Source organism: Sebastes umbrosus, chromosome 4, assembly GCF_015220745.1.
Source record: "Sebastes umbrosus isolate fSebUmb1 chromosome 4, fSebUmb1.pri, whole genome shotgun sequence".
Taxonomy (NCBI): domain Eukaryota; kingdom Metazoa; phylum Chordata; class Actinopteri; order Perciformes; family Sebastidae; genus Sebastes; species Sebastes umbrosus.
In genome coordinates this window covers 31,539,335-31,563,935 of record NC_051272.1, presented here as the reverse complement: position 1 = coordinate 31,563,935, position 24,601 = coordinate 31,539,335, and the positions used below count along the sequence as shown (strand labels likewise).

Below are 24,601 nucleotides of genomic sequence, written 5' to 3'. Positions count from 1 at the left end.
AGGAAAAAAAAAAACTGACAAACAAAGAGCATAATCCAAGGCACATTAACTGGGCTGATAATTCAATGAACTCTCATTTGGCAGCTATCTTGCCCTTATGATGGTCTTTTTTTTTTTTCAGCCGCAGCAGCAGAGCACAGACCCCTCGTGAAGTTCCTCTCTCTCTCTCATCCCTCTCTCTCTCTGTCTCTCACACACACACACGTATATATTCATCCTCTCGATCCCTCTCTCTCGCGCTCTCTAAAACAACAAAACATCCACCATTAGACAACGGGGTACCAGCGTAATTAGAAAATGACTTCCTTTGCAATCCTAGCTAAGTAGTTTACACACTGTAATTACAGGGACAAAATCATCTTTTCATCATTTCACTGATTGAGCTCATCAACCCAGTGGGATCCCAGGACTGTGCTCAGGCAACATCTGGGCTAAGAGAATTAGCCCTTAGTTTAGCAGGCCTTACACAGTGGCAAGCGGCGCAGCACGAACACCGGACATGGCCGTGGCACACGTCTCTAATTGAGACCGTTTTTTTTGGATGGTGCGTCAGATTGGGTGTTAGATCGCACAGGCCTTATCAAACGAGCATTCACTCGTTTTAATACAACAGCACACTATTCAGGGGGAGGGCAAGGTCACTGTAACTATCTCTATTTCCCACACTATTTCCGCCATATCAGGCTTGTACTCCCCCTCCGCTCGCTCCTGCACTTGTGAATTGAAGCATTGAAGATTGACCTTGGTTTGCACACAACAACGCGCCTTTTCACGGGGGCCACTCTGTTTACTCTAATTCTCCGCGTGCCCCGAGCCTCGACTCTCTAACAAACACATGTGGTCTGCGGAGTTGAAGGTGAAGTGCTTTCGTTTCGTCTCTGTCCTGCGGAAGAGGGCTCTGACTCTCTGTGTGTTGGCAACAGAGGCAAAGTGTTTAATGTGGCAGCTGTTAGCCTCGTGGATTTTCACTAATCACTCTCTCCTGATTACTCTGATGAGTGTATGATGCTCTTAAATAATCAACCCGCAATGAAAAAAAAAAAAAAGAAAAATAATTATCATCATCTCCCTAAGTAGTGCAGCTGCACCCGCCTGCAATAATTACAACTAGAACAGGGCGCCTTCTCTCGTCACTTACTACCACTTATTATTAAAGATAACGCTAATTGGTGCGGTGGTGGGCGACAATTCTTCATGGGGTTCATCGTAAAAAGCCAAACCTCGGAAGTTATGGCACATTAGAGGTCTTAAAGCCAAGGTACGGTATTAAACATGGCATGCTGAGACATGCCGATAATCTGAGCCAGGGGAGCAGTAGACGTCCTATCAGTAGCCCCTTGGTTTGCCTCCTCTGCCTTGCCCTCGCTCCACCCTTCCCCCACTCTCGGTATCAGCCTGGCAGACACAATTAACATTTTCATAAAAACAATTCCCTGCCTCCAATAGTCCAATGTAATTTGTTTTCCATCTCTGTTCATTAATCATTGTTTAAATCGGTGAGCCATCCCCTCCACTCTGCCATCTGCACTCAGCTGTGTTACAGATATGACACCTTCCCCCTTAATGGGAGCTGACAGCCAAGAGAGGAGGCCTGTGGAAAATAGCTTCCTGCATGTGCACTTCCAACCTCGCATACTGCCAGCAGGTGAGAGAGGGGTATTTAATGGCTTCTGATTAATCTAAAAGGCAAACAACATCACACTACAATATCATACAGCATGCAACACTACAGTACAGTATGCAACAACAACAAAAAGAGTGACTAGAGTAAAACTCATGCAGACATTCTTTATAACAATGGCGATGCATTCCACATTTTGTCGAAGTTGTCGACTGGTTTTTTTTTTTCTTTCTCCTCTAGTTAAATTAGTGCACTGTTCCTACAATATGCTATTGTTTTCCTGGAATTGGGAGCAAGGTTATTAATTATTCACTGTTGTGTTCTCATATGAGGGGGCTATGCTTTTCACCGTATTGCCTCATAGCTCAAATACTTAGGGCCATGGTACTCGGGCAAATTTCATGAGGCAACATCACACGAGATATTATTATCACAAGGCGAGACACTTAGGAGATTAAAAGTTTCCTGAAGAGTTTTCGGTGATTGGAAAGGTTCCGATTTTTCTCTGATAAGATCCAGGGTTTCATGGGAAAGACAAATCAAATAACTTTTGCCTCTTTTTTCCTCTCCTTTCAAGAGATTTTAAGCCTAAGTCTAGGTTAGCTTAGGCATTTTTGGGGGGGTGAGAAAAATAAATCCTACTCAATGTGGTGGTAAGAGGGTGCCAAAAAGTTCATCTGGCCTGTTGATTTCAGCGTGGATTACAGATATTCAAATCATGAGCCTCATGTTCAAACAAGTGCCTCTATCAGGGGAGAAAGTTGCCAAGCAGAGCTTTGTCATGTAAGCTGTATGAATTTACTGCAGCATAATGAGAAAACGGCTGTGGCGCTACATTTAATACAGTTTCATCCGCTCGCCCTCCCTCTCTCTAATTTCCTCTGATGATAATAATGTTCAGATACCCTTCCAGTATCCATACAGGCTGAGAAAAAAAAGAAAGCTGGTGTCACCTGAACATACACATGCAGGCCCCCATTTTTCATCAGGAACTGTGTCACGGTGCACACATGGTCCCAGTTAGAAAACGCTTCAGACAAACGCCTCAACTCTTTTTGGGGGTGTTTCTAACAAGGACATGCAGCAGCAGCAGTAAATGATGTGTATATTCAAAGCTGAATATTTCATGTTGATTGATCGAACTGACTGCCACCCACCTGCTCCTCCTCCTGTCCCACCGGAGCTGGCATGAGGAGAATTCAGTAATTGAGAAGAGCAGAGCATGCTCTCTCTTTGCTCACATATGACAGATGGGGCATCATCGCTTCAAAGGAGAGCATTTGGAAACAGGAGGAAGGAGGGGGGGCAGAGGGTGAGGGTGAGCTTTGAAAGTAGCTGTACCACTCTGTACAGGTGACAGTAAAAAAAAAAAGGTTACAATAAAAAAAAAAAAGCATGGCCACTTTAAAGGTGCAACTTTAAAAAAAAAATGTGAATAGTGAGATTAATTTTAGGCAGCAATGTGCAGACACCTTGCATCATTATTCTCAGTCACACACACAACTTCATTAGCCCATAATTTGAATAAAGTCTGGTGTATCTTTACATTTTTTTTTTATTTTGGCATTTATGGTTCTAAATGAGCCTATAATGACACATTATTATGAAATTAAAATCATGGCTTAATATGATACCATAAAAGGTCGTATTAAAAACATTGTAAGGAACATGCTCACGGTCTATGTTGTACACACACACACACAACATGCACAAATGAACAATCAGGAAACACACACATTAGCTGTTTTCTGCATTCGAATTATCGAACGTATCGAACTGAATTCGCCTTTTTAGCCTTCGATCTTTACTTACTTTTTCACCCCCCCCCCCCCCCCCCCCCACCAAAAAAAGCCAACAGTGTCAGCAGCAGCTCTGGGGAAACGCGTGTCCATCACAATCCGACACGTCAGAAACTTAAAACTCACTCACTTTTTCACGAATACTTGAGTAAAAATGTGAATCGGTGATTTGTCTTACCTGTCCGGAGGCTTGAAGGAGGAGGAGGACACGAGGTGACAGCTGGAGTTGAGTGGAGAGTGATGTTGAGCTGGATGACTGACTGACTGACGGACTGTATATAAGCTTCACACGCTTTATCATGAACGCCCAGCAGCACACACTCCGCTTCCTCTCTAAAAACAACAACAACAGAAACCTTTAAACCTCTTCTCACCAAGACGAAAGGCGACAGTGCGCTTTTGCTCCTGTACTATTTCCAGTTTGAAGAAAAGAGCTAATGAAATCTTATAAAGATTACTCGGGATACTTCGACATGTCCCGAAGCCGTATGTCTCCCTCATCTGGCCGCCGGTGTGTAAGTGTAACAGACTGGCACCGTGCGTAAAAATGTGCTCTAACCGTCTCCAGGACGCAGCTACCGCATCAATCCCTCCTCTGACTGAGATCATGAGATCACATGTGTGCACTTGAGTAAGTATTACGTGGTGTTATTATGCGTGTCAGATTTGGTAAAGGGGGATTACCTGCAAGAGTTTCACATTCTTTGAAAAACTTCTGTGAAAAGCTTTATGATGGATCCGCCTGGTTATGATCTTTAAACTTATCACTGTTAACAATTTCCCAGTAAAATAACAGTAAGAACTGGCAGCAGGGTTGCCTTATGTTACTGTAAAATTAACATTATTATACTGTCACTGAAATTTACAGCTTTGTACTGTTAATGAAATATACAGTTTGAACTGTTTTTTTGTATTAATTTCACAGTATTTTACAGTTAATTTACTGTTTAAAGATACATTATATAGCTGTTTTCCACCTTTCTTTTACATGATGTTACTGATTTGTTTTAATAAACATTATTTTTTGCATAGATGAATAGACTCAGCAGGTTACAGACATAGGAATAGTCACACTAAATACAATTAAAGGCACTTGTTAGGAAAAAGGCTATAATAGACTTGTTGACACTTTTCCCAAAATGTCTGTCTATAGCTGGCTACAAGCACAAAATGCAAACCATAACACATGTGAGTGAAGAACAGAGCTAATTCACTGATTTTCCAATCATGTACAATGTACAAGCCTCACATGTGCAGATCAGGTCCCAGAATTAAAAAAATACTGCATGAAACTGTTACTGATGATACTTTAGACAGCTGATCAGCAGTAAAGTGCGTTTTTTTTAAGAATGCATTATAGTTCAGTTAAAAAACGGCCTATGAGCGTAATTTAACAGGTTTTCTTTTGTATTAACAGTAAAGTACTGTTTTTAGCAATAACAGGTTAATACTGTTGAAATCCTGCCATAAATTAACAGCAGTTGTTTACAGTGTAGACATAAATATGATGCAGATTTTTTACACACATGGCTGATTTCTGTGTGTTGCATCTTCAAGCTGTTTGTTTGGCATAGTGTGTCAGGGCAGAAAGGATGACTAAACCTCGGTGATTCAGCATTTTTTTAGTTGGTAAATGGCTCCATTAAGGGAGCTTAATTGGATGCTTGTAACATCTATCACATTTCTAACATCCTGCTGACCTTCACTGTAGATTTTCCTCCAACAAAGTGAGGAAGAGTTTTTCTTTCTTTAAGTAAGTGAATGCATTCCAAACATATTCATCTCAGAAAACACATATATAATCAGAATTAAAGCAACATAAAAACAACATAAAGGACGTTCAAGACAGCAACAGGTCCTTGGTTGTGATGTTGTGGTTCAAAATCTGATTTATGTCCCCAAGTACATACATACATACATGCAATGTGACTCTGGTTTTATGCAGCTCTCGCAATGTACTTACACAGAAAATAAATAACAGAATAAAAGAATACAATAATAAAAATAAAAGTAAAATGTCTATAAGCAAGTATGGAAGTTGTAAACAATACAAATAGTGCAAGGAAATAAATACTGGACTGGATACATGGACTGGATGATTATGTACAGTATGTACATGTGGAGATGCCTATATACTGTATGTACAGTGAGGATTCATTTACAGTGACCAGTATGTACATATTACAATATGTATGAAAAGAATGTGCATTAAAGGCTGTATATTATAATCTAAAAATGTGTAAAAATGTGCACTCTGGACTGTAAATTATAATCTAAAAATGTGCATTATAGACTTTAAATTACAATCTAAAAATATGCAAAAATGTGCATTAACGACTGACTAATCTATAACATCAGCAGTGGATATTTGGTGTTAAAGGGTTATTATCGTGTATTGGAATTTAAAGCACTTATAGGCTTCTACAGGTTGTTAAGCAGAGTCCATATATTTTCAAAGGTAGGCTAGTTATATAATGATTAAAGCTACAACTAATGGTTATTTCACACTTTTCTCATTAATCAAATAATTATTTGGTCCATAAAATATCAGAAAATTGTGAGGAAAAAAAGGCAACACAAGTTCCCAGAGCCCAAGATGATGTATCCACATTGACAGTGGTAAAGGCAGCAAATCCTCACATTTGAGAAGCTGAAACCACACAATGTTTGACATGTTTGCTTGTAAAATTACTTAAAAACGATTGATAAATTATCAAAAAAAAGTTGCCTTAATTTTCTCCCAATGTACTAATTGTTTCATTTGATTATTGTCCAAACATCTAAGTTATTTTTTAGAGTTTTCACTATTCCAAAGATAAGAAAGAGCTAAAACAAAAACCAAAGTGATACTCAGAAATAGTTTGAGGTGAACTCTGAAACAGCAGCGTGCGAGAATCAAAGTGTCATGAAAGCTGAGGAACTGTGACATCACCACGGATCACCTGAACATTTGTTTCTTCCCTGTGATTTCCACCAGTTCAGAGTGTAAATGACGTGACTACGAGACACTTTGTGGCTGCACGCACTAAATAATATCGTACGTTCAAACAGCAGTGAAGCAGGTATACGCTGACTGCTGTTTTAAATCCATTTCTTCTGACATTTGGAGCTAAGTGCAACTCTTCCTCTCCCCCCCCTCCTCTCTTAGGCCCGAGCACCTGTCTGGACAACAATACCTCCTTGAATCCTTCATCACACAACTCTTAAAATCCCTCTTAATCCCTGAAGTGTAGATCTTGTGTGTGTTGCAGCCCTGTTAGCATGCTGGATTTCTTTGTAGCCTAATGTAGTTCTGCTATGTTCCAGCATATACCTTCACAGCTTAACCTACATAAATCCATTGATCCGTGTCTCACCAATACAACTCCAGTATGTTAAGCATTGCCTAATCTGTCTCATGCTACCTGGATTTTCATATTGGAGAAATAATCCTGATGAAGTGGAGGGTAGGGGGCGGGGGGGCAGAGTCACCTCAGGACCTGTTTAAAAGCTTCTTATCAGAGACCTGCACTCCCACCATTTAACTAAAAGGGGAGTGATAGCCTTTCAACTCACAAGCCACAGCTTTAATTAAAGCGGCTTGTGGGGGAGATGAAGTACAGTGGTGTGTATGAGTTGCCCCGCTAAAGAAAATCTAAATCACATCAAACAACACAGCTCAGTCCAGAGTGATTTTCAAGTTAACTATTAAAGAAGAAACAAAAATTCCCTAATAGCCTAAACTACACGGAACATACCAAACTTTCTACAGCCATAAATAATGAGTAACTATTTAAACTGTATAAATGTATAAATAATGAACACCCATTTAATTTTGAGGGAGTTTAAAAAAAAAACTTGGATTTTCCTTAATAATAGGGATGCATTGATACCGATACCAGATTGAATATTGGGCCGATATTTTAACAATGGGGCTGATCTATTAAATTCAATTCTATGTTTATATACTATATACATGATATACTGGAAATTTAATTCCTGTTTAAGTTTTGACCAATTTGTTGCTGCATTAAAACAGTTTACACCTGAATTGTAATTCCTGTTAATTTTGAAGATTTTTTTACTACGTTGCTGGTGTACGATTTATCATTTTAATAATAAATAACAATTCAATACATTTATATCTCTGTATGAATTTGTTATAAGCCATGTTTAAGTCAAACCTGATGTCGCCTTACACATAGAGGAATGATCCCAGTCACTTCCACACAGTGAGGCATACAGCTTATTAATTAAACACTGGTATCAGATCGGTATTCAGTATCGGTCGATACCCGAAGCCCAGATATCGCTATCGGTATCAGGACTGAAAAAGTTGGATTGGTGCATCCCTACTGAATTATTGTTTTTCTGTTTAGGATTTAATGATCATAATTCCAATACCGATAGCACAGAGTACTCAACAACATCAAACAAGTACATTTACACAAGTACTGCACGTATGTACAATTTTCAGGTGCTTGTACTTTTCTAATTATATTGCTGCTTTTTACCTTTTTACTCCACTGCATTTATTTGACAGCTATACTTTTCAGATTAATATTTCACATGCAAAATATATATAAGATAAGCTTCTAAAATATGGCACATTGTTAAAAATGAAAGTGTCTCATGAACCCACAAACAAGACTCTGTCTGGTTGGGTCCTTTGTCATGTTTCAGGTGTCTTGCGATGTTTCAGGTGTATTGTCATGTTTCAGGTATCTTGCGATGTTTCAGGTGTATTGTCATGTTTCAGGTGTCTTGCGATGTTTCAGGTGTATTGTCATGTTTCAGGTGTCTTGCGATGTTTCAGGTGTATTGTCATGTTTCAGGTGTCTATGAGTTGTAGCAGCCAGTTCCACCAGTTTCCCCTCTAAACCTCTCATATGGTTTTATTTGTATGTTTGCAAAGAGGTAAAAATATTAAATATTTAAAGCTAGGGTGAGTAATCTTGAGAAATTAGACAAAAGTAGCCAATGCTACATTTAAAAAATGATCAACCGAAAAGTGTTGCCAACTCTATTCCAGTGGAAGTAGCGTTAGCCTAACTAGCAGCATAGATATGGATAGCACCATTAGCTCAAAAAGTCGCTAAATCTAGCGAGAAAGTCGCAAAGTCTGCAAACCTGTCAGCCCTCCCCTTCAAATTATCATTATGAACATTTTAACATTTCATAATGGACGTAAACAACGAACATGGCTATTGTTAGTAATCACATCTGTCAAGCTAGCAGCTTGTGGAAGACTCCGGTGACGCGCAACGAGTGCACGAGCAGAGTGCACGCAGGCAGGTAGTTACTACGTAGGTAGGCCCATTAATGACATGATTGGATGGGCTGATTACAGATCTATTGATTGCTGTTGGGCTATAATGAGAAATTCAACAAATATAACAAAAATGTAGGCTACCTGAAAAACACCGAGGCTCTGGAAGTCAGTGTCTAGTTTGTTCTAAAAACATACTTGTTTGTTATTATTGGAAAGCATATGCTGATTTTCTCTGAGCTGCCAGTTTAAGTTTATTTTATTGATTTTATAATTTATTGTTTATTATTTTAATCTTGCTAGTCATGTACTTTATCTTTCACTTTGGTATTTTATGTAATTTTCTCTTTGTGAAGCACTTTGTACTTTGTCTTGATAAGTGCTCTATGAATAAAGTTTATGATTATTATTATTATTATAATTATTATTAATTACCTAGCTTTAACAAGAAGGCAAAAATACATATTTTTTTCTTTCCTTCCCCCTTAATCATCTCCTGATCCCTCAGATTTATGTGTGACCTTTTGGAGGGGCCCAACCCCGCTGGACTACACTACCCAACGGTGTATAAAATAATTAAAGTCACACACTTTTTTACTTTTTAAATATGCTACATTTTGCTGTTGATGTACTTTTACTGAAGTAGGAGTTTGAATTCAGGACATTGAGTTGTTATGGAATATATTGTTGTGGTACTTGTACTTAGGTAAAGGATCTGAATCATACATTGATGTGTTTGGAATATAATAATGTAATATATTTAAGTCACACACTTTTATTTTTTGAATAGGCTCCATTTTGCTGTTGATACTTGTGTACTTTTACTGAAGTAGGAGTTAAAATTCAGGACATTTACTTGTAATGTAATATATTGTTGTGGTGCTTGTACTTAAGTTAAGGATCTGAATACTTCCTGTCATACACATGCCAAATCATACAGCAGTTTTACATCCTGTTCACTAACTGAAACCATGAACTGCAGTTACGTTTTGTTTTTGGGCCCACGCTAAACATGATTTGTTGTCCCTCTCATTACGGCTGCACTTTGATTGTACTTTTGCTAACTGTAAAAGGCATTTCGTGTTCACTTTTCTGTATAGCTTTGATGAAATGTTATTGCTCACTTGCAAAGTTTGGCTGCAATATGGCGCAGGCATGGCGCTTTACTTGGCTCTTCAAATTTTAATGCACAACAGGAAATTCCCTAGGAGTAACAATAACTCACAAAAGACCACATTAGCTCAGTCAGTGTCTGGTAATAGCTGTTTAAAGGATCAAAACAATTTCCACTAGGTATCAGGAGCAAAAATGTGTCATTATTACACACCATTACTATGCAGTGTGAGAAAATATTTCCAAACTGATAGTCAGATACCGAATAAAGGCCTGTCAGCAGAACAGAAATGAAAGCCAGAACAAGGTCATATTTTCTTTTAGGGAAGAAAGAGGAAGCGAGACTTGTAGCCAAAATCATTTATTTACCTTTTAGTTGCCATCGATATTCTTTTTTTGTCTTTACATAAAGCTCGTCACAAAGGAATACATACATTCATTAGGCAGGTCAAGAGAAGGTAAAATGAGAGCTAGCGGGCATGTGATTCTGTTTAATGATCAATACTTGGAAGAAGACACAAAACTAGGCAACTGATTCTAAATGTAGCCTAGAGTCTTATCTAAACTGGCAATAGGTTTGATCAACAGAAAAGCAGAAGACAGGTAAAAAACATATGAAAGACAGCAATCGGTTTAAACAAGCCCCACAAGTGTCATTTATACTGTAGGAGTGGAAAAGTAAAAGAGACTGCATTTACTAGTGTTTGGAGCTTGTTAAAAAGCAATGTTACACACACAAGGCTATGCTACTGTACTTTTCCCCACTGAACAGTCAATAACAGAAACCCTGTATGGATAGAAGTGAAAGACCGTAGAGGAGAAGATGGTTTGTGTCAGTGTAGAGAAGAAACAAAAGGCTTTTTTTAAAAAAAACAAACAAACAAGAAGTTATTGAGAAATATGGATGTTTGCTCGTTAACAGTCACTTCTGCTGCAACCTGGCAGCTTTAAACTTTGACACCCTTTTTGGGGCTTGCTGCGGCGGGGCGACGTCGGGCGCCACCTCCTCCTGTTTCCTCTCCAGTATGGTCGGCAGAGCTGGTGGAGCGATGGTCAAATGGGGGACAGCGGAGGGCATCGGGTCCTTTTCTACTACTGTGCCTGAAAAGGCCTGGAGAAGAGAAATCATAGTGAGAAACCTGTATTAAAGCTTCATAAGGCAGAATATTTTTGGCGTCACTGGGCAAAAAATCCATAATAACCTTTCAGCATATTGTAATTCAAGTGTTCTGAGAGAAAACTAGACTTCTACACCTCCTCATGGCTCTGTTTTCAGGCTTTAAAAAGTCTAGATTACTTTTGTTTTTAATCATATTTGCTTAAATTCTACCCACTGCTGCTTTAATGTTATATTGTGTGACTGATGGTTGAAGGTTCAGGGTCACAAAAGGGTTCATAATGTATTATTTTCTCGTTCATATAACCTCTTGTGACTAACATTTAATGATTGTTCGACCACATGCAGCTCCCATTTTAACTTAAAGAGGCTTCTGTGGGAGTTTTGTTATGTTCTCATTAAGGGATCCGAGGCTCAAAGGTGCAATTTTCATAAAGCGTCTCATAATATATGCATATTGCAGATTCCTTCTGTAACTGAGATTAAAGACTATACAAAGAATCTTGACACATCTGTTCAGACAAAAAAAAAAAAGACTGCGAGAACTAAAATACAGCCACGTGTCGTTTACCTCAAATCGGCTGGCGGGGTGCAGCGGGACCGCCGTGGGACTGTCCTCCTCCGTGATGCCGTCGCTGGTGTCGCTGTGCGTCGCTTCGTCGTGGCTGAAGCTGCGTCCGATCATGCGGCGCTCATCGAAGTCGGCCGCGCTGCTCTCGCTCGTGTCGCTGCACACGCTGTTCTCTCGGCTGCGAGACTTCAGGATGGACTTTCTGGGGATGGGTTCCCCGTTCTTCACGTCCACAAACAACCTGACAGAGACAGCAGGACAGTTTCACCAATCAGAGGAGAGGAATCTCATTTAAATTAGTTTTTTTTATTGTGATATGTCTATGTCTGTGTGGTGTTTTTACCTGTAAATGTCCACCGGTGTTGTGATTTTGTGCAGCTCGTGATGGGAGTGTCCGTTACTGTGTCCGTTTTTCTTTTTCCTCTTTGAGTGTTCCTTCTGCTCTTTCCTTTCACTGAACTTCAACATGGTGTTTTTTCCCGTGTTTATCCTCACCTGAAGCAAAAGAAAGAGACAGCGGGTAAAGAGAACGTCGACAAAACAGGATTAAACTGCAGAATTAAAAGAAAAGTCTTCTTAAACAACAAGTTATTGTTAGAAGTTTTTTTTATCACTCTGACCTTCTTGGGTTCGATTGTATGAGAGAAGAAGATGGTAGGCAAACGGCTGCCTTCCTCTTCCTCGTCGTCTTCGTCCGCTTTCCCGTCTGAGCTCGGCGGCGCTTTACTGTGAGGCCTGGAGGTCCATTTCGGCTTTGGACTCAGTCCGTTTACCGGGGGTGCCGCATCTCCCTCTTTCTCCTCTTCTGAGGAAAAGGACGACGTGTCCTCCCCATTCGTGTCCGCATTGTAAGATAATCTGGAGAAAAACATTTGCGAGAGATATTTTTATTTTGCCCAAGGTTGGAAAATGTGCAATTATTAAAGCTACTAGGAGTGCGTTCATCTACCTGTCCTGCTCATCTTGTCGCTCCTCCAGTTTCTCCAGTTCATCCAATCTGGCCCACAACTCCTCCTCAGTCGTGGTGCCTTTTCTGCTCCTTCCTTCACTCTCCTCATTCTCCTCATCCTCCTCTTTTAGATCAAACACGGCATCCAACTTGGGCTTAGAATTTGGTTTGAGAGCCATTCTTTGCTTTCCTGTTAAAGCAAGGCAACAAGGGAAAGAAAATCCTGAACTGTTTTAGCCTAAATGTCAATCTGAGTTTGATGTAGAATTCAGCTTTCTTTGCTTTTTTTTCACAAGGCATGTACAAGTAAAATGAGACGCAGAAGAAAGGCTGAGAACGATACCTTTGGTGACAGCAGCGCCATTGTTTCCGGCGTCTTCTCTAATCTCAACGTAGTCTCCTTTATTCTAAAGAAGAAGAAGCAAAGTCAAAATAATTGTCCCCATTTATTTCTTATGGAATATCTCATCTGTGAGACGACTTGTAGTAACGCAACATACGGAGATGCTTTCCAAATCCTTCACGACCTCAACTCTGGCTTCAAAGTTTTTCGCCGTCTTCGACAGATCATCGAGTTCACTCTTCACATCTGCAGAAAAAACAAGACACATTATCATCAAAATGTGCATTCAGAGAGTTGGAAGCAGACTGACAAAACCCAATGTGCAAAAACTGGGGACTAATAGAGGTTTGAATTAAACATTTAATGTAACAATCAGCTGCTAAAGAGTTAAAATCCAAAACAAGTTGGGGGGAAGAAAAAAAATTGAAAAATGATGACACAAACAGTTCATAATATCTTCTGCCCTGAATACTACTCCGGATCATTAAATCTTGACAACAATTAAGCCCTTTTACTAATAGCAGCAGAGGGCCCTTGTTTCCATGGCGATCGGGAGCCCCTCCAGTCAGCGCATCAACTGGAAGTGAGGAAAGGTCAAACACAGAAGGCCTGACAACTCAGCCGCTGTCTGACACATTTCAGCCAGCTATGTTTGTATTACAGCACTTAGCTCTGTAATAGCGGGGTGGGCAGGGTCAGGAGATAGGAGGAAGGGGGTAGGGGAGGGGGGGCAGACGGCTGCGGATGGGCTGTGGCAGCATGTTTCTGCTTCACTAAACACTCTAATAATGTTCACATCAGAGATCGTTACTCGGGCCCATTTGACTGGATATGAGATTTTCAGACCTAGAATGAGCAGCGGGAGGAAACATGGCCGCGCATAACTCATGTTAGAATAAACACGTTTTGTTTTTTCCTTCAAAGACTCCTTGCACTCGATAGAACATTAATGTTGGATTTACAGGACTTGATTTGAGCACAGGAGAGGAAAAAATTACAACAGAGGTATTGACAACGGCGACATGTAACACACGAGTGCAAGAGCAGCACAGCAAATGAGTGCTGCAAATGTGCCTCGCAGGGTGCAGCCCTTTAACCACATGTGAAATGAAGTACCCCGCATAAGTCAAAAATCATTCATGCTCCCAAGATTTCAGTACAGTTATTAGAAGCAGCATTACAGTTCACTAAACAAATCCTTAAAACATAGTATCTCAAAAGTTTCCCCAAAAAATCGTGTGGTAACTAAAGGCTCAGCTGAAAGCAAGTTTGTCACTTCAGTGATTCTTCAGAGGAGAGCTTGATGCTGCGACGCCCTCTGCTGGACGAAGAAGAGCAATGTTGTGAGCAGTTACATTCAAATTAAACAATGGCTGTCTTTTTCGAGAGAGGACAGAGAGCAGCCTCTTCAAAAAGCAGACTCACATTTCATCCTGTGATCCACAATTTTCTGCGCCTGCTTGGCAGAGCACTTGGCGAACCAGTTGTCGCCGAGCAATGCTGTGACCTCGTTTGTGTGCACCAGCTTCCCGGGCATGAAGGCCAAAGGGCCAAAGGGCACCTGTTTATAGCACGGTGGGGGGGGGGGGGCAGAAAAAGAGCAGAACGAAAGAGAAACTGTTAATAAAGCAGGTGGCAGAATGTGGACATGAAAGTAGCAGAAAAGAAGAAATAAAACTCAGTAACAACAGTAGTAAAAATATGCATAGAAGTTAAGAATAAGATCATGGGATTTTGCTCCAGCTTGTTCAGATGGAAGAGTTAACATCTGGAGAGAGAGGGGGGATCTTAACTCTGGGGCATTTATTTGATAAAGGAGTTATGCTTACATTTGAACAAATCCAACTGAAATATGGTCTCCCTAGAAGTTAATTTCTTCAAATATTTACAAATTCGTAGCTTGATTGAAGATCTAACCAGTTACTTCTTTGACTGTCAGACTTCGCAGATAGAGTGTTTAATCCTCAGCAGAGGCAAGAAATCACTTCTTGGTCAGGGGTATACTGAGTAACATGATTTCAGAATATTTACAACATATAAGGAATAAAGACTTTGATCTCACAATTGACAAAACATGGGTTGAAAAATATGGCAATTAGCGAAGGAAATTTCCATATGTAATAGAAACAGAGAGACTCAATTTAAGATAGTGCATCGTTTACAGATCACCCCCCAGCTTAGGCACAGGATGAATCCAAGTCTGACAGAAATGTGCTCAAAATGTCAAGTGGAGGTGGGAAGTTATAGGCACTGTATGTGGTCATGTATCAATATTGAGAAGTACTGGGGTAAAATTGTTGGTAAACTTAACTTAATGTCCACCTTGACACTGAACCTCAGGTGTTGCTTCTCAGTTTACCCAGTTCTCGTATTAAAAGCTTTCATCAAAGAAGGCTGTTCAGTATTCTTACACTAAACGGAATAACATTTTGCTTAGATGGATCGATGATAAACCACCAACAATTGTGGGGTGGCATAAACTGATATTTGAGCTAATACCAATGGAATATCTAACATACAGATTTAAATGTAAAGTGGGTGATTTCTTTAAGACTTGGACATCCTTCTTTAAATATGCCGGTAAAAGACTTACAAATATTGTACTAAAAGGTCTGATAGATTGCAATATTGAAAATTAGCAAAGTGGCATTTTTGGGTCGTAAGGCGAGATATTTATTCACTGACTTCTATTTATTTTTCTTAAAAATGTTTTTGTTGCATCACTGTTGATCGTAATCAACTGGAATGGACTGAGCGCCTCCTTATTCTTGTACATATACTGTACATACATAGATGCTATGACATTTTTCACTACATATTTATGTGATTGTGAACAATCATCTCTTTGAGTATATTATGTGCCATGTATATCACATGTTAGGGATCTGATGTTTAGTTCTTGTGGCCACTGTGTGTTGGTGTATTGTTGGTTTAGTCTGTTTGTGTGTAAAGCATAAAAAAATATTGTTGAAAAAAAAAAAAATAAGATTATGATGCTGGTAAATGGTTAACTTGCCATTTGCAACAGGTATTCATCTTAAAACTAACCCACAATGCACTCACCATGATGTCATAAGACAGCTGATCAGGAAGCGTTTGAAGGCGGTCACTCAGGGCTTCGTAGTCACCTGACACCTTCTTCCTGCAAAAGCATGGATTGGTGGTTAGGCCAACAGCTATTCAAATTAATGAGTTATTTTTTGTTTTCATTTGAAGCCACAGCTCTCCTCTGAAGCCATTGTTCAAAATTCAAATTGGTTTGTTTGACTCAGTTCGGGATGTTAAACAGAACAATGGGGAGCAAACGGTATCTATGGAGTAATGAGGAAGTGTCTGTTTCCCCCTTCAGGGAAGAGGAGAGATTTGGCGTAACCCAAGAGGCCTCAAGATGTCGCTGCTATTCATTTGTATGTTAAACTTAAGAGAAGATCATGACAACAGAGTGACAAAAAGCAGCTAGCACTATACTATAATGCATTCTTCCATGCAGATTAAGAACACAGAAATAAGTAGTTACTCTAAAAGTTTAAAGAAGTCTTCAACAATATAAAAATGTAATACGTCCAGGAAGTTATGCGATTCCCTTTGCACGATAAACAAAGACGACAGCAATGGGCTTCCAAAAGCCCTTATTATTGACTTTATCTGTTGCAATTTGCTGAATAGCGTTCCCTGTAAACTTAAACCTCAACCTTAATTAAAATAGAGCTGAAACGATTCATTGATTAGTTTTCAACTATTAAAATAATCTGCAACTATTTTGATAATCGATAAATCGGTTTGAGTCATTTTTCTTTACACCTCTATGACAGTAAACTGAATATCTTTTGAGTTGTGGACAAAACAAGACCTTGGAGGACGTCATCTTGGGCTTTGGGAACCACTGATCCACATTTTTCACCTTTTTCGGACATTTTATAGACCAAACAACTAATTGAGAAAATAATCGACAGATTAATCTACAATGAAAATAATTGTTAGTTGAAGCCCTAAATTAGAATTTACCATATATCTAAGTAGTTTTTAGTCAAAAAAGAAAATGGACGCTAAAACAAAAACTGTTTTTTGAAGACAGTTACCATTAGCCTTCATTCCCTAACTAGCACAGCGTTACAGTAGAAGGAAGAAGATAACATTTTTATCATGAAAAATAGACTTTTCCACTTGTTTCAACCATTTGGTTTGACCGAGTGTGCTCCACCTGTAATTACAGGTGAATGCTGGACTTTGTCCCGGGTGAACAGGTCCAACAAAATCAACAGCAGAGTGAGGCTACAGCCACACTAATAACGTTTTCATTTTAAAACAGCATAGAGTGATGTCAAGCACCGTCTGCCACATAGTCCTGAGAAGAGCTCTAATCAGCCAAATAAGTGAAATCACCAGTGTGGGTGTACTGTGGTTGGCAAGGGCCTTTCAAGACCGACAGTAGGGCTGCCCAAATGTGATTACAATGACACTGTGTTGCTCAACATTGAGATATTTTTTTACTTAGAAGTGTTTTGTTGTCCTTAAACTGATGGGCAGCAGCCTTCATTTCATCTACAAATCTTTCATTCTTCACATGGAATCAGAGCCAATCTAAGACCCAACTGCTGCTTTGCTACTACTAACTGTATCTGTAATCAGTAGTACTAGAATACTACCCACTGCTTACATCAATAAAAATTAATTCACTGTAATAGTGAAGTCCCTACACAGTCATGGTCCGCTCACACAGGTGTTTCCACTTACTCTACCTGATTAGAGCTCTTCTCAGGTCTGTGTTGCGCACTGTGCTTTGTTGACATCTCCTTCACTCTCATTAGCTTTGTTGCATCTGTTTGGGTAGGAAAACTAACTACCTTTATCATTCAAATGAGCCTGTTTCAGGGAGGACATTTTTGCATGTCACAGTAGGTGAAAATAATATAACTAATGATGGTTGAATTCAATTTAGCTGCTTCAGCTTAAGGATCCTGGTATTGTGCATGCTGGCTCACTGTCACAGCTTACTGGGACACTTAAATATAACAGAGCAATAGGCCTTTCTCACAGCACACATTTTGACTTGTCATTGTAAGAAAAGTTACTAATATCGGCAACGATGGTTCTTAAACCTTTATTACACTTATCATATACATACAGGTACCGACATGAAATTTGACCTCTACATGTAACCCATCCTAAGTATTTAGGAGCAGTGGGCTGCTGTAAAGCGCCCGGGGAGCAACTTGGGGCTCAGTGTCTCGCGCAAGGACACTTCGGCATGCAGACAGTAGGATTTGGAAATCGAACCGCCAACCTTGCGGTTACAGGACGACTCGCTCTACCCTCTGAGCTACAGCTGACCTCTGTTCTATTCAAGTGTTCCAGTGAGAGTGACAGTGAGCCAGCATGCACGACACCATGAACCTGATATCTAAATGGAATTCAGCCATGCTTTTCCTATTTTGACATGTAAAAATGGCTTCTGTGAAAAAGGCCTGTTGGTACATTGAGGTCTCTGGTCCCAACTTCATCTTGAGCAGAGGTTCTAATGGAGGAGATGAATACAACTTGCAATTGTCCATAAAGGTGGAAAACTGTCTTTGGCCCATCTGGCAGCTCACTAGACAACCAGACAGAATAACTGCAAACCACTGTGTGGGTGTACAGGGCCTTTAAGGTTGCCTGTGTACTGAACATGTTCCTTCTTGCTACTGCAACTGTGTGCTTAGGAATCAGGAATAAACGGGCTAATTACGGCGCACTTGGAACAAAAGCCTCTGATTGGTCAGGGAGTGTCTAATTTGTTGATTTTGACAAGAGCCGGCACTCTTAAACGCAAAGCATCAATATTGCACAGAATCACGCTTGATTAATTGAGGAAGCCAAAGTCATTGGACAATAAATGATGCCGTTCTAACGCGGAGCTACACCCAACTGTGTCTCGACTCAACACAAACTTCACTGAAAGCGATTAGTGGATAATGTCAGAAGCTCAATTTTGGGGTGAACTATCCATTCATTTAATTTTCAGATTGGTTGTATTCATAGAAATTGATCTCTCAGAGACAATCAAGTGCAGAGTAGGGCTTCATTAATCAAATATTAATTGCGATCACAATTTTGATTGCCTGCAATATTGACGTTTAAAGTTCACGTTCTGCTCATAAAAACGCTGCAGCATATCAAATCAAGCGCTTCCTAAACTAACAGCCAGCCAACAGCCAGTGAGCGAGATGTTTTGGCTTCACTTCTTAGTATAGATATTATCTATACAACCAATGTGTTTATGATTAAATTAAGAGCATAAGATTGTTTATCTATCCTCTTATTGTTGCTAATTTTGCTCTCGAAGTGCACCATATTGAAGCATTTAACTTTAACTTAATGTAGCTAACAGGGTGACTATCCCTATATTTTTTCATATTGCAAAATAAATATAGCAGAAAAAAATATTGCAATGTCAGTTTTTACCAACATCGTGCTGCCATAATTAGTACATTAGCACGAATGTAGCATAGCATGGAAGTGAAAACAGCGCTCTGTTTATTTTTATGTTAAAGTGCTATAAAATGATACTGTCGCTAAAATCCAAGAATAATCGTGATATCAATATTAATCAAAATTATCGTGATTATCATTTTAGCCATAATCATTCAGCCCTAGTGCAGAGCCCTACAAAATTTGACTGTGACCAATTTGTTTTATAATATATCAAGAGTTGTGCAGAATAGGACTTTCCTTTAACATTTGCTCAGTAAATTCTAAGAATAATACCGAGCTTTTGAACGTATTTTCTTTCTTTCTCTAAGGAAAAGAAACTGTATTGACTAGCTGCTTTTTGCTACTTTGTGAGATATTAATATGTTTTATACTGTACAAAAAAAGCAAGCAAAAAAAACTAAAGAATCATTATGCAACTGTTGAAATAATACATGGGACTTTCTTAATGCTTACCAGTGCTGAATCCGACTTTCACAGTCTTTCACCACCTGTTTTTAGGACAGATAATGTCAATATAAATCACGGTGAACATCTATGCAACTCACACACAGTCTTGTGTTGAGGCTTTAATAGCCTAAAGGAATTATGGTAAAATGGCAACTGTGATTATTGACCCCAAGCAGATTTCACAATTCCTAAACATTTGCTGGATCAGTACTTTCACTGGTAACTATGCTAACACACGACTTGTGAATATATAAATTAAAGGTCCCATATTATGCTCATTTTCAGGTTCATACTTGTATTTTGTGTTTCTACTAGAACACGTTTACATGCTGTAATGTTAAAAAAATATATATTTTCCTCATACTGTATTTACCCGCTGTCTGAAACGCTCCGTTTTAGAGTATTTTGGCGGAATTGCAACAGAATTGCGTTGCTAGTAAAACAGTTTGGGTCCATGTGTACTTCCTGTCAGCTGATGACATTCACATACACTGCAACCAGGAATAAACGGGGACACATTTGGAATGTTTACATTTAAATTGTGTAAAGGGTCTAAATATTGTATATTTGTGACATCACAAATGGACAGAAATCCTGACAGCTTGTTTCAAATGCACAATTTCTGAGTACGAGCTGTGTGTATTTCTCTGTATATTGAGCGCTTTGATACTTTCACAGTATTTATAAAGCACTTCAACCTGCTTTATAATATAAAAGACATGAAAATCTCACTATTTATAATATGGGACCTTTAAAGAATCACAACATTCAGTAAAACAGGCAAAAAAAGCCAATAAGATGAAGGAAGCAGGAGAGGAGGACAAACACAGCTGTCAAAACTACATTCAAAGGGTCAGGACATCTGCACAAACACCCCTCACTATCACCCCTATATGGTGAACCAAAAGTTTCCAAACTAGTTTGTTGCTTTGCTAAACTTTCTGTGTCACTTTTTTTTTTACAGATTCGTAATCAAAAAGTGAAACTTGTCAGCTTGTATTGTTGTACATCTGGTACTTCCTGGCTGAGTATCTTGAGGGAGGAGGGAGGAAGGTGACATGTAGCCTGATATTTACTAATATTAATTAAATTCAAAATGAATTATTTACTGGTAATGCAACTATGCAAACACACATGAATATATAAATTAAAGAATCACAACATTCAGTAAAACAGCCAATAAGATGAAGGAAGACAAACACAGCTGTCAAAACTACATTCAAAAACCAAAAGTTTCCAAACTAGTTTGTTGCTTTGCTAAACTTTCTCACTGTCACTTTTTACTAATCAAAAAGTGAAACTTGTCAGCTTGTGTTGTGGGACATCTGGTACTTCCTGGCTGAGTGTCTTGGTGGGGGGTTGGAGGAAGGTGACATGTAGCCTGATATTTACTAAATAAACCGTTAGCTAACAGCTAGCTGGTCGAAAGTTCATACAAATGTTAAGTCTGGAGGCCACCAAAATCCCACAAGCCTCGAGCAAAACTAGCAGTACGAGCACATAAAGTGCAAAGAAACGAAACTAAACACAACACCTCCCTCCTGCTGGACACATTTGCGTAACAAGACTTTGACCATGTGAGCTGCTGCTGCTGCAAGAGAGAGGAAGCTTCTGGAAAAGGACAACTTCATGGGGCATATAGGTCAGGGCAATGGGTGCATACACGTCTATATAGTTAATGTAAGAAGCCCTTTAGTAGATCCACTGGTTGTTCACAGCCTGGTGCACCGCGTGGCCAGCAGCGGACTGTGGTTTGTGGCTAACACGTTAGTAGGTGTGTTGTTGGTGTCAACATGGTTAAATTACCTTCTGGTGTTCCTCTCGGAGCCTGACAGCTCCGCCGAGATGCTCTACATTCATTTTACCTTTTTCAGCCATTGTCAACCCACGTGCACAACAGGGAAATGTGGTGTGTGTGTTTTGTGAGCCCGTAAAGCAGCAGAGCTCAGGGGTTGTTGTGAGTCCTAAAGAAGTGTTTATGAATGCAGCCGCAGTTCTTCCTCAGACCCGTCCTGCTCGTATTCATCAAAGGGGCAGTGATAAGTATTATCCTCACTTCCGGAAGTGGTACCATTTCACACTCGCATTATTTCAAAGATTTCTGCATGATCTTCCAAAAATATCCACGGTTTTTAATATCCCAAAGATGTGCAAAATATTCCTCGTCACTCTCGCTGCGACGTGCAGGTCGGTCCACTGTCAAGACAACCAGGAGGAACACCGGAACTTCCGGTTGAAGGATTCAAAATAAAAGATCCCCTTTATTGGTACGTCGCTTGTCAGTATAAAAAAAAGAAAAAAGAAAAAAAGAAAAAGACCCAGGGGTGAGAGGTAAACCTCTAGTTAAATTGGCAAAATCAGAAAAAAAATATCACACTGTAAAATTACTCCATTACATGTAAAATACAGATAATAATGCACTATGCACTATACTCATTTTTAACAGTCTCTTCTGCACTATATTACATTTTTTTTAATAGTCGTGTATCACAGCTGTTACCCTGCACTATATTCAGTTTTAACAGTTTTCTTCATCTCCTTGTTTTGTTATATCTGGCATATTTTTTTGTACTTTGTACTTTGCACTACTAACTTTTTTACTGCCTTTTTACTAACATGTTTTGCACTATGGAACTGTGATGCTGGAAACTTGAATTTCCATCGGGATTAATAAAGTTACTATCTATCTATCTATCTATCTATCTATCTATCTATCTAAAACTTCTGAATTAAAAATGTTAAAGCATGGGGACCCCCAGGACCTAAATGGGCTGCTGAGCCCCTATTAGATAGATAGATAGATAGATTAGAAAGTAAAAAGTTAGTAGTGCAAAGTACAAAAAAATATACCAGATATAAAAATACAAGGATATGAAGAAAACTCTTAAAACTGAATATAGTGCAGGGTAACAGCTGTGTGATACAGGACTATTAAAAAAGTGAATATAGTGCAGAAGAGACTGTTAAAAATGAGTATAGTGCATGGTAAGTCCAGTAGCTTAGAACGTCTATGAAAGTGCACTGTGTGCATTATTATCTGTCCTGCAGACCGTCCTCCTTTGTTCCTAGAGAGGTGTTGTACAGTTTGATGGCTCGGGGGACAAAGGACTTCCTGAGTCTGTCTGTGGAGCACTTGGGGAGAAGCAGCCTACAGTTAACTCCTGTTCCTCCCCCTCTCTGTGCAACATGTACTCCTATGCTGGAATATTACACAGACCCATGTTTGCTGTGTGATTAAACAATAATTAATTAAGGACTGAAGTTAATAAATATCTTAAAAACTAGTTTATATTTTGGTAAAGGAGGTTGTGCTTCAAAAAATGGGATTAACGGTGGAGTGCTAGACCCAAAGTCCAATAAGCATAAAAACAGGGACAGAGTGACAGGGTAGCAAATCTCAGATTTCAGACTTCAAACGCTCTGAAGAAGGCTCTGTGCCGAAATGTGTAAGTATGCATAATGTGAGACAAGTGAAATGTTAGTATTTTGTCCTCCCTGATTTTTCAAATCTGGGATCTGCTACCCTATCACATTTTTATCTTAAAAACTAGATTTGGACACAGGGCCCCTCTTAAAGAAAAGACCTCAAGATCAGATAATGAAGCAGGACCCAACATAAACCCCTATATTCCCACAAATTTAGCAAATAACACATTAGAGTTGACACACAGTGAGCTCGGGGCTTTCGGGGCCCCCCAGGGGTCTCAGGACAGTTGTGCAATCCTTATATTTTCAGCAAAATGTACTAAAAATGTCAAAAGTAAAAGTGCTCACCATACACATGGCAGGTGTTAAATTAATGCTGTATTATTATGTTATTATTGTATTGTGTTTTAAATTGTATTGTTGTGTGTGTAAGCAGCATTTTGATTTTGTAGTTGGTGGAGTTAAGTCAAATTAATTAATATACTCTTGGGTAGTTTAATCTATAACAATGTGTTATGTTTAATAAGCTGATCCCACTTTTTATGTCCAAATTGTTATTATGCAGCATAACCGGTACAGTTGTCAAATAAATACAGTGGTATAAAATGTATAGCATTTCAAGAATAAAGTAGCATAAGATAGAAACATTCAAGAACAAGCATCTCAAAATTCGCTCCCTTCCTTGTTCAGTCCCTTTACATACTTTTATTTTGAAGAGAAACCCATGCATTTTCCATGTTTCAACCACATGACGCGACCTTGACCATGTCTCCCGGAGCACTCTGGGTAAATGTGGATGAATGCACAAATGTAAACAGTCAATATACAGTAGAGATATATAATCCTGCTGCTCTGAGCAGCTCACAGGAACAGTATCATAATGACAGCCACAACCACTCAGTGTCATCCATGTATCTGTTATAACAGTAGCAGTGTGTTTCCTCGCCATAAGGCAGACTGGATCTGCCTGTAGCTGCACAGACATCATAGTTACAGATAATATCTAAACACACACATGTCCATATCATAGCCCACATAGCTATCAGTACATATAGATTAGCTCAGACAGGTCAATTGTGATAAACAGTATTAATATAATCCCCCCTTGGGTCCAGCCCCCTTCTTCCTAGACGCTCATTGGCTGTTTATGTTGCCTTTAAATGCTGTCGGAAATATTAGTTGTACCAGTTATAATAATAATATAATATAATATATAATATAATAATAATAATAATAATTATTATTATTATTATTTAGCACTTCTCAAAACAGATGTTACAAAGTGCTTCACAAGACAATACAAGCAGATACATAAAGTAAAAGATATGGTAACTGCTAAAACAGAACATCACAGAACATATCAATAATAATAGAAGTGGTAAAATGGTAGGACAAGTTGATAAAACAAATATACAGCATATATACATAAATGCGTATATATACTGTATATAATATATATAATATATTTATAATAGCAAAGGCAAATTATGCACCGT

The 24,601-nt window shown here is 39.1% G+C and overlaps 1 protein-coding gene across 1 annotated transcript; it reads right to left on the bottom strand.

Moving 5' to 3' along the window:
- Window positions 1-10,126: 10,126 nt before the first annotated feature.
- Window positions 10,127-21,904, bottom strand: uri1 (URI1 prefoldin like chaperone). The gene is made up of 11 exons (XM_037767828.1): window positions 21,486-21,904; window positions 19,686-19,720; window positions 15,825-15,903; window positions 14,187-14,322; window positions 12,919-13,007; window positions 12,762-12,825; window positions 12,419-12,608; window positions 12,090-12,327; window positions 11,813-11,964; window positions 11,470-11,710; window positions 10,127-10,892 (listed from the first exon to the last, which is right to left on the bottom strand). The coding sequence occupies exons 1-11, from the start codon at window positions 21,555-21,557 to the stop codon at window positions 10,704-10,706; spliced, it is 1,485 nt and encodes a 494-aa protein (XP_037623756.1). The 5' UTR covers window positions 21,558-21,904; the 3' UTR covers window positions 10,127-10,703.
- Between the last annotated feature and the right edge of the window lie 2,697 nt (window positions 21,905-24,601).